The sequence below is a fragment of the Kryptolebias marmoratus genome, linkage group LG14 (assembly GCF_001649575.2).
Source record: "Kryptolebias marmoratus isolate JLee-2015 linkage group LG14, ASM164957v2, whole genome shotgun sequence".
NCBI lineage: Eukaryota > Metazoa > Chordata > Actinopteri > Cyprinodontiformes > Rivulidae > Kryptolebias > Kryptolebias marmoratus.
The window spans coordinates 9,321,508-9,336,983 of record NC_051443.1 but is presented as its reverse complement, the minus strand read 5'-3'; the positions used below and the strand labels follow the sequence as shown (position 1 = coordinate 9,336,983).

At 40.3% G+C, this 15,476-nt stretch overlaps 1 protein-coding gene across 1 annotated transcript in view; it reads left to right on the top strand.

The window, feature by feature from the left end:
• LOC108242512 (3'-5' RNA helicase YTHDC2) overlaps positions 1 to 11,380 on the top strand; it is a 30,918-nt gene extending 19,538 nt beyond the window's left edge. The window contains exons 17-32 of the mRNA XM_017427383.3: positions 242 to 329; positions 596 to 676; positions 777 to 859; positions 1,753 to 1,858; positions 3,207 to 3,326; positions 3,432 to 3,704; positions 3,885 to 4,011; positions 4,925 to 5,130; positions 6,456 to 6,645; positions 7,634 to 7,725; positions 7,877 to 7,996; positions 8,078 to 8,229; positions 8,899 to 9,052; positions 9,662 to 9,868; positions 10,284 to 10,466; positions 10,823 to 11,380. Coding sequence (XP_017282872.1) covers positions 242 to 329; positions 596 to 676; positions 777 to 859; positions 1,753 to 1,858; positions 3,207 to 3,326; positions 3,432 to 3,704; positions 3,885 to 4,011; positions 4,925 to 5,130; positions 6,456 to 6,645; positions 7,634 to 7,725; positions 7,877 to 7,996; positions 8,078 to 8,229; positions 8,899 to 9,052; positions 9,662 to 9,868; positions 10,284 to 10,466; positions 10,823 to 10,894 — 2,254 coding nt within the window. The 3' untranslated portion in view covers positions 10,895 to 11,380. The remainder of the gene's footprint in view (positions 1 to 241; positions 330 to 595; positions 677 to 776; positions 860 to 1,752; positions 1,859 to 3,206; positions 3,327 to 3,431; positions 3,705 to 3,884; positions 4,012 to 4,924; positions 5,131 to 6,455; positions 6,646 to 7,633; positions 7,726 to 7,876; positions 7,997 to 8,077; positions 8,230 to 8,898; positions 9,053 to 9,661; positions 9,869 to 10,283; positions 10,467 to 10,822) is intronic.
• The last annotated feature ends 4,096 nt before the right edge of the window (positions 11,381 to 15,476 follow it).

The following is a 15,476-nucleotide window of genomic DNA, read 5'->3' as shown; positions in this document are numbered from 1 at the left end:
TAATCATCAAAATTAAACGAAATAAACATTTGAAATATATGAGTTTGTATGTAATGTATGAATATAATATACAAGTTTCACTTTTTAAATGGAATTACTGAAATCAATCTACTTTTTCATGATATTCTAATTTTATGACCAGCACCTGTAAATGAATAATTTTAAAACAAGCGTTACATTTTGCCTGTGCGAGCACCACATTCGTCTTCAGCTCGTCCGTCTGATGTGCGTCGTCTCTCAGTTACCAGGTGTTCACGCTGCACTCAGACATGCAGACCATGGACCAGAAAAAAGCGATGAAGCCCACTCCATCTGGTGTCAGGAAGATCGTAAGTGATCTTTTATTTTGCTCTCTGCGTTTTTGCTGCGTGCATAATAAAAGATGACAAATCATGTTTTATAGTTTTGTGTTTTTTGAAGGAAAACCTTTGATTTAAGACATACCGCAAATCTTTTTTACAGTCATAAATTCAATTAAGTGCACGAGTTGTTTACATATTTAACAATTACAGCAAATTATACAAACTACACGTCTGAATAGGTTTGTAAAAAATGTTATTAAACTGAATTTTACTTGTTTGTTTTGTCATTTCAGATTCTGTCCACCAACATTGCTGAAACGAGCATCACCATCAACGATGTGGTTTTTGTTATTGACTCAGGAAAGGTCAAAGAGGTGCAACAAGGATTGTTGTTGATGTGGCATGAAGTCTTATGGTGATGTAACTTTACACAGGCCGTTCATACTTCACTCAAACATTGTTTTGTTTTTACAGAAGTCCTTCGATACGCTCAGTCGCGTTTCCATGTTGAAGACAGTCTGGATCTCCAAAGCCAGCGTTCTGCAAAGAAAAGGAAGGTGAGGTCAGATCAGATTTATTTACTCTTAGAGCGGATGTTACACTGAAACGTGCCTTTAATGTTTGTGGTACGGTCGACTGCGTGACTTCCTGTTGCAGTGTGCTGTCTGATGTGCAGCTTTCTCTGTATTGCTGCTTGTTTTTTTATTTCTTCTGTTCTACTTTAGTCATGAAATCATTACCCTGAACACACTTTGGTACTTTGGTTAAGCGAGCAAATCCACTGGCAGCAGCATCTGGCTTTCCCTCCACTCGCTCTTGTTTTATGCACTGTGTGTCAAGGAATGCCTCAAAGGACACATAGCTGACATAACAAGACAGCAGTGTTTTAAAGGGTTATTAGAAACATTACTCACAAACAAAATCGTTTAGTAATGATGAAGTGGATGTTCCTGAAGTTGGCTTCTTGAACTACATGTAAGACTGCACCACAGAAACCAACCCTGTACCTGCAGTAACTTATCATGTTCTGATACCTGGTGCAGGCAGAGGCAACACCGCTGATATACCACTATCATAAACCAAAGCAAATGGCTTACTGCCAGCCATTTTGTTTATAAGCCAGGGCAGTCAAGGAAATGTAAGATAAAATGCAAACAGAATCATTCATTTGGGTAGCTGTAGGATTAGATTCAAGACTGTAAATGTACTTCATCACTTCATCTTCAGGTGGGAATCAGGTGTTCACTCTGGTTTTTGTCTCAGCTGAGGTTTGAGGATACAGTCACAAAACTGGACCCCAACTTTAGCTCTGAGGTTCTCTGTTACAAAGCGTGTTTTAATATGATGTTGGTTATAAACAGGAAGAAATATGTTTTTAGGTTTAGGTTTTCCTCAGTGGTTTCGGTGTGTTTTGTAAAGATGAAAGCCCAAGTGTGTTGTTTCTCGGCAGAGCCGGCCGATGTCGACCAGGGATCTGCTTCCACCTCTTCAGTCAGCTCAGGTTCAACAACATGCCGGAGTTCCAGGTTCCACAGCTGCTGCGAATGCCACTGCAGGTACACAGACAGCATTTCAACCTTTTATTTTCCTCACAAACAGACAGTAGTCATATATATTTGCTTATACTTTCTTTAATTCTGACACTTCGTATTAAAAAAGATTAAATAGGTGGCTGCCTGAGAGAGGAGCAGGTGTTTGATGCTGTAAAACTGCTCCTCTGTAAGATGGAAAAAGGGCGCTGTTGTTGCTTGTTTTACCAGTAACACAGCCTTTAAAATTATTATTTGACACGGCTGAAATTTATTCTTCATGATCAATGATTACTTTAGCTTTGTTTAAATTTGATGACGAAGTGGTGCCTTCAGAAATGTAACACTTAAGACTTAAGAATGCATTATCACTGACCAAACTTTTCTGTTTGGTGTTTTTTTTGTTTATTAATATTACTTTATCAACAAAAATATGATTAAAATAATTTTCTGTAAATGTTAGGGTCTCATCTCTAAAATGGTGTTCATCTCATTGTTTTAAAGTTTATGTTTAAATCTCTAGAGGCTGAGAAACTGATGCTTTAGTCAGGGTTTTCAGACTGTTTAGAAATTATTTTTATTTTCCTTTTAAACCAGAGATGTTATGGGTAGCTGACTTTGTGACAAGTTTTACAGCTCAGTCTGCGACTTCTGTAATTATTGAAGTGTTTTTTTAGCAAGTATTTGTGCTTTTGTAAATAAAAAACATTTACCAGAAGGTTACAACTTGTCATTCACATTATAATTGGTACACTAGTTTATCATCAAGCTTGCTGTTGTTTTAAGGTGAATTTTGTGTTGCACTGAGAAGGATTTAAACTACAGATTAGATCAGCTCTTTGGAAATAAAGTAAGGCCAGCCCTTTTAAGACCAGTGAGTAAAGACCTGTGGGCCGTCTTAGGACTGGAAAGTTGCAGGTTTGATTCCCCGTCGTGCCCATATGTTGTGGTGTCCTTGAGGGCGACACCTAATCCCTAACTGCTGCCCACCGCCCCACCTGTGTGTATCTCACATGTGTGATGGGTCAAATGCAGAGAACAATGTCTTTACTCTGTGGGTACATACAAAGATGACAGCATATAGCACTTTCTTTTCTTTCTAAAGCCCATCTTTCATCTGCCGTTGGTTTTCCTGGTGGTTGAAACATGCAGGCTGTGACGCCTCTCCACCCTGTAGAAGAACTTATTTCAACATGACCAGAATAGATGACATCAGATTTTACATTTGTAGCCTTTTTATGTAACTATTGTTTTTTTATTCATTTATAAAAGAGGTGCAAAATAAGGAAAATGTGAAGTGATGAAAAGTATTTTTTTCTTTGCGACCACACAGCGGCAGGTAATAAGCAGCCTTGTCATTTATTGTATTTGTCAGGAGCTTTGTCTGCAGACCAAGCTGCTCGCTCCTTCCTCCTGTCCGGTTGCTGAATTCTTGTCCAAAGCTCCACAGCCACCTCCAAGACATGCGATCCAGAGTGCTGTGCAAATGCTAAAGGTAACAGTTCATTTCATTTAGCTCTTTTTAAGTAGATGCAGCTGCACATACATATAATATTTCAGCAGTATATCCTGATATTTATCTCAACCCTTTCCTGTTCAGACAATAGACGCTCTGGACCAGCACGAAGACCTGACCGATCTGGGGTACCACCTGGCCGATCTGCCCGTGGAGCCCCATCTGGGCAAGATGGTGCTGTGCGCGGTCATGTTAAAGTGTCTCGACCCCATTCTCACCATCGCGTGCACTCTGGCCTATCGGGACCCTTTTATTCTTCCCACGGAGGGCTCTCAGAAAAGAGCGGCTCTGCAGTGCCGCAAACGTTTCACTTCCTGCACCTTCAGCGACCACATGGCCCTGCTCAGAGCTTTCCAGGTGCGTGGGCGTGTGTTGCCATCATTTAGGCATTAATTCATCATTAAACACCAGGATCATTGCCAGCTCAATGAGCAGCAAGAAAAAAAAGTGTCTTTCTGGTTAAAACATGTTATCATCGAGGTTAATGAGGTGTGTTTTAACATGCAGTGTAATGTTTTCCATTATTTCTTGTGTCAGGCATGGCAGAAGGCTCGCAGCGATGGTTGGGAGAGATCTTTCTGTGAGAAAAACTTCCTGTCCCAAGCTACTATGGACATGATTCTTGGCATGAGGACACAACTCTTAGGACAACTCCGGGCTATTGGTTGGTTCCACTTTCATTTCCTTAACATTTAATGTTTGCTCCACTAAAGGTAACCTAACTCAAAACACAAGAAGTGCATTTTCTTAGGTTTACCTCAGCACAGTCACTTGTCAGTTTGCACTATTTTAGGTGCCATTGTGCAGATTTTTGCTTTATATTGTTAGTAATATAGCTTTCTTGGTTAGTTTTTCAACACCGTTAACAATTACTTTATATTTTTTACTTAGCTTCAAAACAAACATCTTTTTATAAAATAATCACTTTATGTATTTGAGTCAGACATGCTACGAGAGCCTAAAAATGCTCAAAAGGCAAATCAGTTCTTGTTAAAATCCTGAATTTTACATAATAAATACTCACGTTTATAAAAAGTGGGTCTGGTCTCTTTTTTAGGTAGGTAGGTAGGTACATTTATTTATATAGCACTTTTCAGCACAAGGCGACTCAAAGTGCTTTACAACACTTTCTAACCCAGTGGATTATTGGTACTTTGTGTTCTTGGGTTCTAGCACAGACCCAACCCTTACACATCATTACTGGCTGCCAAAACCTTTGATGGTACCAAATAAATCCTGAATTTGTATTAATTCTGTCTTAAAACTTTCACTCATAATATACAAAACGTTTTATGACTCAGTTATGTGGAAGCTTTACTGTTTGTTAGATTTTATGACCATGACTTTAAAGTTTATTAATGATTTGATTTAAAGGCATAAAAACAATTGCCTTTAGCTTTAGTCGAATGGTTAATAATGACATTGAACAAGATATCTTCCTCCTGCATGCCCAGTGTGTCTCAGACGCTCCTCACTGCTGAGAAGAAGTGGGTGCAGGCGAGAGACTGATCAAAGCTCAGTGTAACTTTAATCAGTTCTGTTGAACGGATGAATCAAAAGAGTTTTTGGTCCCCCAGGTTTTGTGCGGGCTCGCGGGGGCAGTGACATTCGCGACGTGAACCTGAACTCTGAAAACTGGGCCATGGTAAAGGCGGCATTGGTGGCCGGCATGTATCCAAACCTCATCCACGTCAACAAGGAGACCTCCCTGCTCTCCACTAACAGGGAGAAGAAAGTCCACTTCCATCCTACGTCTGTCCTGAGCCAACTTCAGTTAAAGGAGGTGGGCAGGAAATCCATTTCACAAACGTCTTATCATTGCCGCTGCTGCCTTCTACACACATGTGCTGCATTTAAAACGGATCTCTGCGAAGCCGGAAACATACAAGGGCCACAGCATTACATGTGTCAAGTAAAACAACTGATAATCCACTTTTTAGATCATATAAAGCTTGAAATCTCCACTGGGCTGATGACATCAAAGCTGCATTAACAGTACTGTAAGGTGGCGGACGTATTCAGCTACAGAAAATACTGATAAAGACTTTGTTTAGTAAACACAATGCATAGAAACTCACAGGATTACACAGTGAATATGAATTATCACTGCAGCCCTCTTCCTTTACTCTTACCACTTCCTCTCCAGTCTTTATCTACAAGCCGGGTATAGAGGTCTTGGAGTCAGGGATACGTACGTTCTCTTATGTCCTGATGAAACGTATAATAGGCTTAATTCATAGCAGGCATTTTGACTTGAATTATTAGGAAAGGCACCGGTGTTTTAACAGGGGCTGCATCCCTATTCTGTAGCTGCACATGCTGGTGGTTCCCTCTAAAAGGAGTACCAGCCCACATTAATATACCTGTGTCTTACCCACTCTTTCAAGTCAACATGTCTGCCGTGAAATAGGTCTGTACTGCAATCCGTCTGTCTTCATGAGCACTTTAAGATAATTTATTTTTTACACGTGTGACCTCGTGTCAAACGACTGGCTGATACATCCCCGCTCCCCCTTGTTCTTCACGTCTTTGAGGGTTTGGCTCTTATTCCGGACACGAGCTAGGATTTGGAAACCTCAAACAGCTGCTCGAACATTCTCCCTTTTGCGTGTTTGAAAAGTGCCAGAAATACCAGCAGAAATCGCTTAGTCAACCACAAAGCTACCCAAAATACAAAATAACCAGAAGTCCTTCAGCAGACAACAATTTTTAGAATTCCCCGTTTTAGATTCACTTTGTTGGTCTATAAATGCTATTAATTTTACTTCCTGATTTTTTTATTTTTTTTTATCTGTGGCACTTTTTATAGACGCAACTAAAAAAAATAGGAACACAGTGGTTTTTTTTGTTTTTTTACATGCTGCTTGTAACAAAATGTCTAAAAGCTTCATTTAAAACATTTAAAACTCTCAGCAACACTGGTTGAGTTCAGAAGATTTTTATTTGCGCTTGAAATGAATCCTGAGTTCTAGGCTGAAGCTAAAAACCTTCCTCATCTTATTGTTTTAAATTCAACCATGTTTATCAAATAGATTTTGCTTTTTTACTTTGTCTAATATTGTTTATGATTAAAAAAAAGGTTTTAGAAGTGTGATGTTGTGTGTTTAGAACAGCTCAGCCAAACCATCCCAGGCTCTCCCCACGGAGTGGCTGATCTACGACGAGATGAGCCGAGGTCACAGGATGGCGAGCGTGCGCTGCTGCACCCTGGTGACTTCCATCACGGTGGCCATATTTGCAGGCTCTGCCAGATCTCTCTGCTCCGCCCTCCACAAAGCAGCTGAACAGAGAACGATCGGTAAGAAGCGCGAACGAGTCTCAGATCTCAGGATAAACGTCTGTTTTAGCTTAAAAACTGCTACTGCCAAACTGACGCTGCATATAAATACAGTCAGTTAACCGATGAGGCAACATTCACTCATTTTATGTTTTATAACAGTAACTTTAGGTTAAGAAAATTTTGTATCTTACAATAAAAATGTAAAGGCTTACACTTTAAATGTTTTTTGACTTCTTGTAAAAGCTGCTGACATTTCTGTTTTCTCTCCCAATCCCCGAGGTTTAAAGTGTTTGTTTCAAGATAAAGTGTTGTGTCTGACTGTAACAACATTCTGATGTGTTGTTTTTATGTTTGCTGCACCGTCTTGGGAGTAAATTATCTTTAAAGAAGACTGTAGTTCTTTAGATTTGAGGAATAAGTTGTTCTGCTCTGTCTCTAAACTCTGCTTGATTTCACCTTTTTCTTTTCGATTCTGTGCGCTTTCAAAATGTTTGCTCCTGAATTTTTGCTTTTGTTGTGGAGAAAAATCAATTTCCAGGCACTATTAGATGAAATCCCTCAGACAGGTTTATTTATGTATGGTGCACGACATACAGAGAGCCTTCAAGACGATTAACATCAGAGTCCCAGGTCTGAACGGGAAGCTCTGAACCAAAGCTCTACCTCCAGAGTCCTCACAGGAGCTTACATCTAAGATATCAGAATGTTGGTAGGTGAGGAGAAGACAGGAAGCAAGGTCAGTCTGGTTTCAGTGAAGAGTAACAGCGTCGTTTGGTGAAAACCTCATAGGCTGTGGAATTCAGAGGGAACACAGTCAGGTGTTATCTTATAAAAACCCTGCTACCACACTTTTCACTCAAAATGTTGCAAAAAAACACAAATCCTGTTCAGAGAGGCGGGGGGGGGCTGTCCTTTCTCTGATATTTCATAATATTTGTCTGTTTTAACTTGACATGAACGATATGTTTTTTTCTGAAAGAAAGTGTCCCATTTTTCCCTCCTGCAGACAGTCCCGAGGATGACCTGAGCGACAGTGACTCAGAGGACCTGGTGGAGATGAAGATCGATGACTGGCTTGTCTTCCAGATGGAAAAAGAGGTGTGGGAACATCAACACCCCACTTTTCAACTTTTTGTTTTTTTCCCCATCCTATCTGATCAATATTGTAACTCTTCAGTGTTGCTTTTAGGTGTGTTTGGGTCACAATGTTTCATTAAACTGTCTTAATGATGTTTTCTCTTGTTGTCAGGCTGCAGGACTGGTGTCCGAGCTGAGGCAGAAGTGGCAAACTTTGTTCATAAAGAGGATCCGTTGCCCCTCCAAGCCCTGGTCTCAGCAGGATGAGGCCATCATCCAGACCTTAGTGTCTGTATGTGATCATTTTCATCTTCTGTTTGCAGTTTTCCCTTGTCTGGATTCTTCTGATTAAGTTTAAACTGGCTTCATACAGGTACTCGGAGCAGAGGAGCAGGAAGCCGGCCTGCAGCAGCCCACAGGGATCGGTCAGCGGCCCAGGCCCATGTCTTCAGAGGACGGGCAGAGGAGCGCCATGAGGAACTCCAAGAGCAGCCCACAGCTTCCCTCCAACACTACAAACGACAAGTAGCAAACATTCCGATAAATTGACCATTATTAGAATGGGTTTTGTTTTTTTCCCTTTTATTCGTTTTTATAATTTCCCTTCAATTCAAAACATGAAGTAAACATCACTTTGAGCCTCTAGCTTCTGTCCGGGTTTTCATGGTTGCCTTTAACAACAATCTGAGCAGAGCTGAGGTGGTATTTATTAAACAGGTTGAAAGATGTATAAGAAACGTTTACATGTGTACAAAAGCAGAAAATACAGTATCATTTACTAAAGAGGCATCAGAGTTATAAAACTATATACATTACATTAAGTATCACTATAGACTATAGTATTTATGTGTTTATGTAGTCAGCAAATGCTTGCGGACAGTGGCGCTTACTGACCAAAAACTGATGCTGTCAATACTTCTGCTGTGATAACCTCGTCTGTTTTCAAACAGATTCAGATTTGGAGTTTAATACAATAATTTATTTTTTGTTGTACATATGTGTGACCTCACAGCTGGACCGTGCTCTCAGTCTCAGACCTCTCTGGTGTTTAAGTTTGTTGTGTTTTTTTAACACCGTTTGAAAGTAGCCCCAGTGTCTTTGCACGCTGAAATGTTTGAGAATTAAGAATATTTGCTAATGCTAACATTGGCTTACATTTCAGTGACGCCTCTTCTTCATCTTACGTCTCCACAGATCTTGTCGAAAGCCCTTCTCTGACCCACTGAAGAGAAGCAAAGACGAAGCGCCAGTGGCCACGAGTCAGCTTCCTGCCGAGCCTCCCCACTCCGGTAGCTCGGCGACTCTGGAGAGCCCCCCTGACTCCCACAGCCCGTCCTCATTAGGAAAGGTATTCACTGTTTGTTCTACACCGTCACACAGTCGAACACGACCACGTCTCCTTCGCCACCACACATGAAGTGGGCTCAGCATTTAGACACGGACAAGGTTTCTCCTAATTCTGCCTCTGTACACCTGAAATGAAGCAAAAAAGATGTGATTGAAGATCACACTTTCCAGCCTTTTGGTAAATATTACCATTTAGCAATTGTTGCCATTTTTACGTGGCCACTTTCTACTAGCTCAGGTTTACAGTAGCTGTACAAGCTAACTAAGCTAAGTAAGTATAAATACAAGAACAACTTTCAGAGTCATTCATTTTTGTCAGAGACTGAATAAATATTTTTCTTTAGTTTCAAGAAGAATTATACGGACTCAGAATAATATCAACTCACCTCAGACTCTACAGGCCTCAGTTAGCAAGTTAAAAGTAAACGTTCACGACAGCACGGATAGAAAAAGATTTATTACACCTGGTGATGAGGACCAGATGTGTTTATTTTTTTACTAACATGTCACTTTAGTAGTTAGTACCTCATCATGAAATCATAAAATGACATTAAGTGGAAGTTTTGGGAGTTTTATTTGTGTATTTTGCTCGCCCTCTTGTTCCCCGCAGGCCTTAAAGTCCATCTCCTTGAAGCCTGCGTTTTCTTCAGTCCGATACTTTGTGATGAAGAGCAGCAACATCAGAAACATCGAAATCTCTCAGGAGAAAGGGATTTGGTCCACGACACCAAGCAATGAGATCAGACTCACCAAGGCCTTCCTGGAGAATAACCTCATCATCCTCATTTTCTCTGTTCAGGGATCGGGACACTTCCAGGTAACAACAGATTGTCTCACGTAGTCCCTTATGGGCACTTCCTGTTTCATTTTCAATAATCCTGACAGTGGTATGTTTAAATGAGCATCCTGTTGTGTGTCTGTGACACCTTACCCCAGCTTATAGACATCTTTCCATCAAAGTCTTAACTGTAGCAGCAGATGGACAGACACATACTGTGGCTCTTCATCACTTTCATACCAGGACCGAACCACGAGGACCTTTAATGCAAAACATGGCCGCTGTCCTAATGACTGAGTTCTGTTGCTTTAGCAGATTTATGAAGATCTTCCTGTTTCATGTTTGAAAAGAGGTTACTGTCGTTTGTGTCAGAAACTTACACTAACTGTGAAACCGCCACCAGGATTAGATCCAAAAGCAATGATGGTGTGTGTGCGTTTTGTCGTGCTCCCAGGGCTACGCTCGTATGACGTCAACTGTCAGCCAGGAGAGTTGTCAGGACTGGGGCTTCATGGGGCTCGGAGGGGTTTTCAGTGTGGAGTGGATCCATAAAGAGAGCCTTCCCTTCCACTGCACCCAACACATCCTCAACCCGTGGAATGACAGCAAGAGGGTGCAGATCAGCCGGGATGGACAGGTGAATCCACCGAGTCTGAGTCTCAGTCACTTTTAAGTGTTAGAAGCCAGCAGTTTGAAGGTTTTGATTAGAGAGCGCAGATAATGACAAGTGATGCACGGCAACAAAATGTACAAGATGGTTTTGTTTGGTAGTCTGCACTGCCTTTTTATATCTGTGGTATTCATCCCACAGCGTGCTCAGTCTGAATTTGTTCCTTTTAAGCATAATCAATTATATTGTGTTGCATTTTTTGAGTCACATATTAAATATAAATAAAAATGCACAGTGTACAGTAAATAAAGATAAATAAGCTAATGAGTTCAACAAAGAAAAGGGTAAAGGGTTAAAGTTTTGTCTGTTTTTGTGTCATGTAGGAGCTGGAGCCCCAGGCAGGCAGCCAGCTGGTGTTCCTGTGGGAGAGAAACTACGGGAACCAGCGGCATTAAAGCTTTTAGCTTTTATCGCCGCTGACTAAAAGCTGCACCAAGATCCAACACGGTGGGGGGAAAAGGCTCTTTGTTTCTTCCAATCAGGGGATGAATTAGTGTTTTATTTCTGTCTTGTCAGCGGGTCTCTGCACCAGCAGTTCAGGTGAGATGATGCAGTCGTGACCAGCTCAGCTCTCGTGTTCTCCGTTACACCTCTAAGTTGGTTCTAACCTGTTTACCGAGTTCTCATTCAAGTTTTGTACATTTTTTTAAATAAGGGGTGCATTTTTCTATAATCATTCGTGAATAAATGACTGACTCTTACATTTTAACAGGGTTTAAAATTATTTCACGGCAACTGAAATGTTTGTAACACAATGTGTCGCCAAGAAAAACTTTTCTTGTTCGCTGCTGAAATGCTGTTTAGTTTGTTCTTCTGTTTCACGTACACAGAGGTTCCTGCAGAGGGTTTTACTCTTTAATAAAGCTAAATCTGAAAACTTGTATCACTGCCCTGCTCTTTCGCTGCTGGTTCGATAAAGAGTAAAGTGTTGTCTTTATTGTGTCGATGCTTTCTAACATTGTCCTCTAGGTGTCCTCAGCAGCCTGTTTCCTTCAATCTAATATTCATGAGCCTTCATTCTAAAACAGTGAGTAGAGCTGAGACTAAATCGTACTCTCCTCAGTTGAGAAAATCATCTCAGGGCAATATACAAAGAAACTATCCCAATCCGGTTCATTAAAAACAGTCCACACAGTTTATATCCCTCCCTAAACACACCCTTCATGAAGGAAACAGCTGATTGGAGGCTTCCAGATGATGAATCGTGACGACGCATCAGAGGAAGAAATGTGTCAGACACAAACATCTGTGTTCATAGGTCATGAAGTATTTGTAATCCTTTGGACACCCGTTCCCTCTCTGATTCATCCATTCACTGCATCCATGCAGTTCTCAGCAGTTTCTGGCTACAATCAGTAGAATTGCATGATATCGCTCGAAAAGAGGAGTTCGACATCACGTAAGCGGTTAATTTACAAACCAAAAGATAAAATAATGTCGGTCTTCTCATTTTGGACGTTCATGCAGGACACATGTTGAAACATTGCAGATTTTCTTGCAATTTTATCAGCAGCGGCTCCACGTCGACCTCTCCTCCACTCAGTCGAGCAACCCGGAGGAATTTCATCCCGTTAAAGGAGGACGGGTGCAGTCTAAGTGTTGGACAGACGTGATCTCTGATCCGCTGCATGACTGATGAAACCACCCGGGTGAGGGAGTAACTTTGGATAAATCTTTGTCAGAAGTCACTAGGTTGCATTCACAAGTCTCTCTAAACTTTTTTTTTTTTAAAGTTTTGAAGAAGTGGACACAGTAAAATGACCGTCCAGACTGTTCTCAGCAGCTCATGAGGTTTACTGATGGATCATGTTGAAACCCGGAGACTGATAACCCATACGGTTTTAGAAATTACATTTGTAAATAAAACAAGTATCAGCACAAAGAGCACAGTTACACTAAAAAAGTGAAAGAAAAGTCCTTTCTTAACTCTTTCATTCCATTTGTTAGAAGCAAATGGAATGAAATATGCAGTATGTAGTAGTAAAGAAATATGTAGTAAAGACATATTTCTATAAACTGAGGCTTTTATCTCAGTTATTTGGCATTTTAATCACAACCTCAGCTGGTCCAGAAGGCTGCAGCTCGTCTCTTAACACAAACACAAAGTGTGAACTTATCTCTTCTTAGCTGGCTTCCCTTCATCGGCTCCCTGTTTGTGTCTGAATCGATGTTAATGTTTTACAGTTAGTTTATTCTTAGATCGAATAAACTTTTGCTTTTTAGTCGTTCCGAGGTCCAGGCTGGTCCTCGGAGGCAATCATATCCTAAACTGGAACAAGCTGCCCCTGCATATCAGCCAGGCTCCAACTCTGTTTAAATCTCACCTTGAGACACATTCAGACTCATACGAACACATTGTATGCAAGTTTGAACCTTTCCATCATTTTACTGTTTTATTTATGTGTTTTAACACATTTTACTTTAGTTTTATTTTGTTTTCTTTTGATTTTTATAGTTTTCTTGTGCCTTCTTGTTATTTCCTTACTTTCTGTACAGCCAATGAGATGTTTTTATAGGTAACCTTGGAGTAATAAGACGCTTGCCAGTACAGTAGTGGAAATAAAATGTTTTATTTGACGTCAGCATGACTGACTTCAGGCCTTCATGTAGTCAGACTCAGGGACACGTGATGACATGAAATCTGGGAGGCTGAACCAGTAACCACCAGTTTTCATCAGCTAGTCTACAGTGAGCGTCCGACAGCAGCACAATGCTGATGCATCTTATCACGCTCACAGAGTCTGTAGATTATTACCTGATTAAATTCCGGCTATGACTGCCTCTGTTACAGTCCTCTGTCATGATTGTCTCACCTGAATCCATCCTGGATCGTTGAGGATTTAGGCCAGAAAATGGATCTGGGAACAGAAACACTCAGCTCAACACAGGACAAAAGAATAATTAATTTGTCCTCGTGGACTAAAGACACAGACAAATGTTGTGACAAATGTTTCTGGGGGAGAGAGCCACAGTCTGATATGCCATTATGTAGTAATAGACTAGTCTTTGTCTTTGTCATGCTGTGCATTGGTCATCAAATTTACATAAATATAGTCTACTCCACACAATGTTGTATTAGTGGTCATTGGAAAGCACGCTTTCATTCAGTTCAGTTTATTTATATAGTGCCAACTCCCAACTAAAGTCGTTTCAAGGCACTGTAAGAAAAGATTCAGGTACATTACAAAATGCAAATTGGTAAAAGTTATCAATCTAAAGAATACAGCAGATTGCATCTAGTCTTGACTTTGTCACAGTCTCCCATCCTGAGCAGCAGAGAGGCAACAGTGGAAAAGAACGGCTTCGTTTTAACAGGAAGAAACCTCCAGCAGAACCAGAATCAGGACAAGCGGCTATCTGCCTAGAGAGGACAGGAAAGAGACACGGATAAACAGAAGGACTGGTCCAGGTGAAGTTTCTATGGGAAGAAAATTAAAGAAAAACACAGGTTATTCACTGAATTATAGAATGTACAGACATGGTAAGTAAATAAAGAGCAGTGAGAAAATCTGGTCAGTTTGTCCTCCAGCAGTCTGAGCCTATAGCAGCAGAACTAAGGGATAAATCAGGAAACCCAATAAACCAAAACAAAGGAGTTATCAGAAAAGAAAGTCTAAGGCCTGGTCTACTATACAAACTTAGTAAATGATAAAAAGAAGATTGAAATGTTCAATTCTAAAATGACTTTGTGTGAGTGTGTGCTTGCATGGTTGTGTCACATGTTTCAGATATTGATCCCTTGGGAAGACTTGTTCAGGGAAATTAAAAAGCTTTAAGCTTTAGCTCCTAGCTAGCCTTTTGCTACTTTAGCTTTTTGTTAATCTTTTAGTGCTTTTAGCGAGTGTTTTGCTCATTTTAACTCTTAAGTAGCCTTTTGTTAGAGAGTGGTTTGCTACTTTTGGTTTTTAGTCAGTGTTTTGCTTGTTTTAGCTTTGATAATTCAGTTTCAGCGCTCAGCATTCACACTGCACTTTTGCAGAAAAAATGCTGTTTTTCTAGTTGTAATCGTAGTATTGCTCCTTTTTCTATTAGTCCTTTCTTGTAAAGCATCACGCTGACATCTGAAACAAAAACCTGTGAGATGCTTATTTGGAGTTGTGGTTATTAAACAACACCATAATGTTCATTGCTGTAGCTTGTTGTATTATTGAGTCACAAATGAAGTTTCAGTGATAATCTATTTTCTGCAAACGTTTAATATGAAGGATCAATTTTTTCTGAACACGCCTCATATCTGTCTCATATGGGGACATTCTGTCCTCTTACAACTGTAAAAATAAAATGTGATAGCTATTTTTGTTGATCTTTAAGTTGGTCAAAGTTTGCCTTCAGCCTGACTCACTGGGAATCGGCTTTCACTTTATCTTAGAAAAGAGGCGTTTTGTGGTTAAACTCTTAGATGTCAATACTCTGACCCTGAAACATGCTGATAAAACCCCATTTAAAGGTGAAGGTCCCCAGCTGCCTTCTTTGTGCTCATGTTTAATCATCATTTAACGGCCTGAAAGCTAAAACATGCTCGGGCACATTTAGCTTGTAGGTTTTGGAACAAGAACACAGATTTATTTGTGTTTTTAACAATCTCCTTAGCCACATTCTGTTTTTGGTCCTTTTCAAATCTTATTAAATAAATGTAGTGTGCCTGTTTTAGACAGCATAGTCCTCAGGACCTTAAGGCTTCTGTAATATATCAGGTTTAAATATAAAACACGTGGTCAGTTTTTGCATGTAATTTTTTATTGACTAACAGTTCGTCCACATGTATTTTAAAATTAAAGGCCTAACATTCCTTGAAGAAATGCATATCACTCGCTGCCGTTGAGGCCAGAGTTTTAGACTAAGATCAGTTTATGATGTCAAACTCAGAAGTATGTGGTCTTAATGACTCTCAGCTACCACCACATCCAACTTCAGCTCAATATTTGTTAAGTTTTTGTGTTCACTAATGCCAATTAACTGTGGTAACCATCTTGAAAT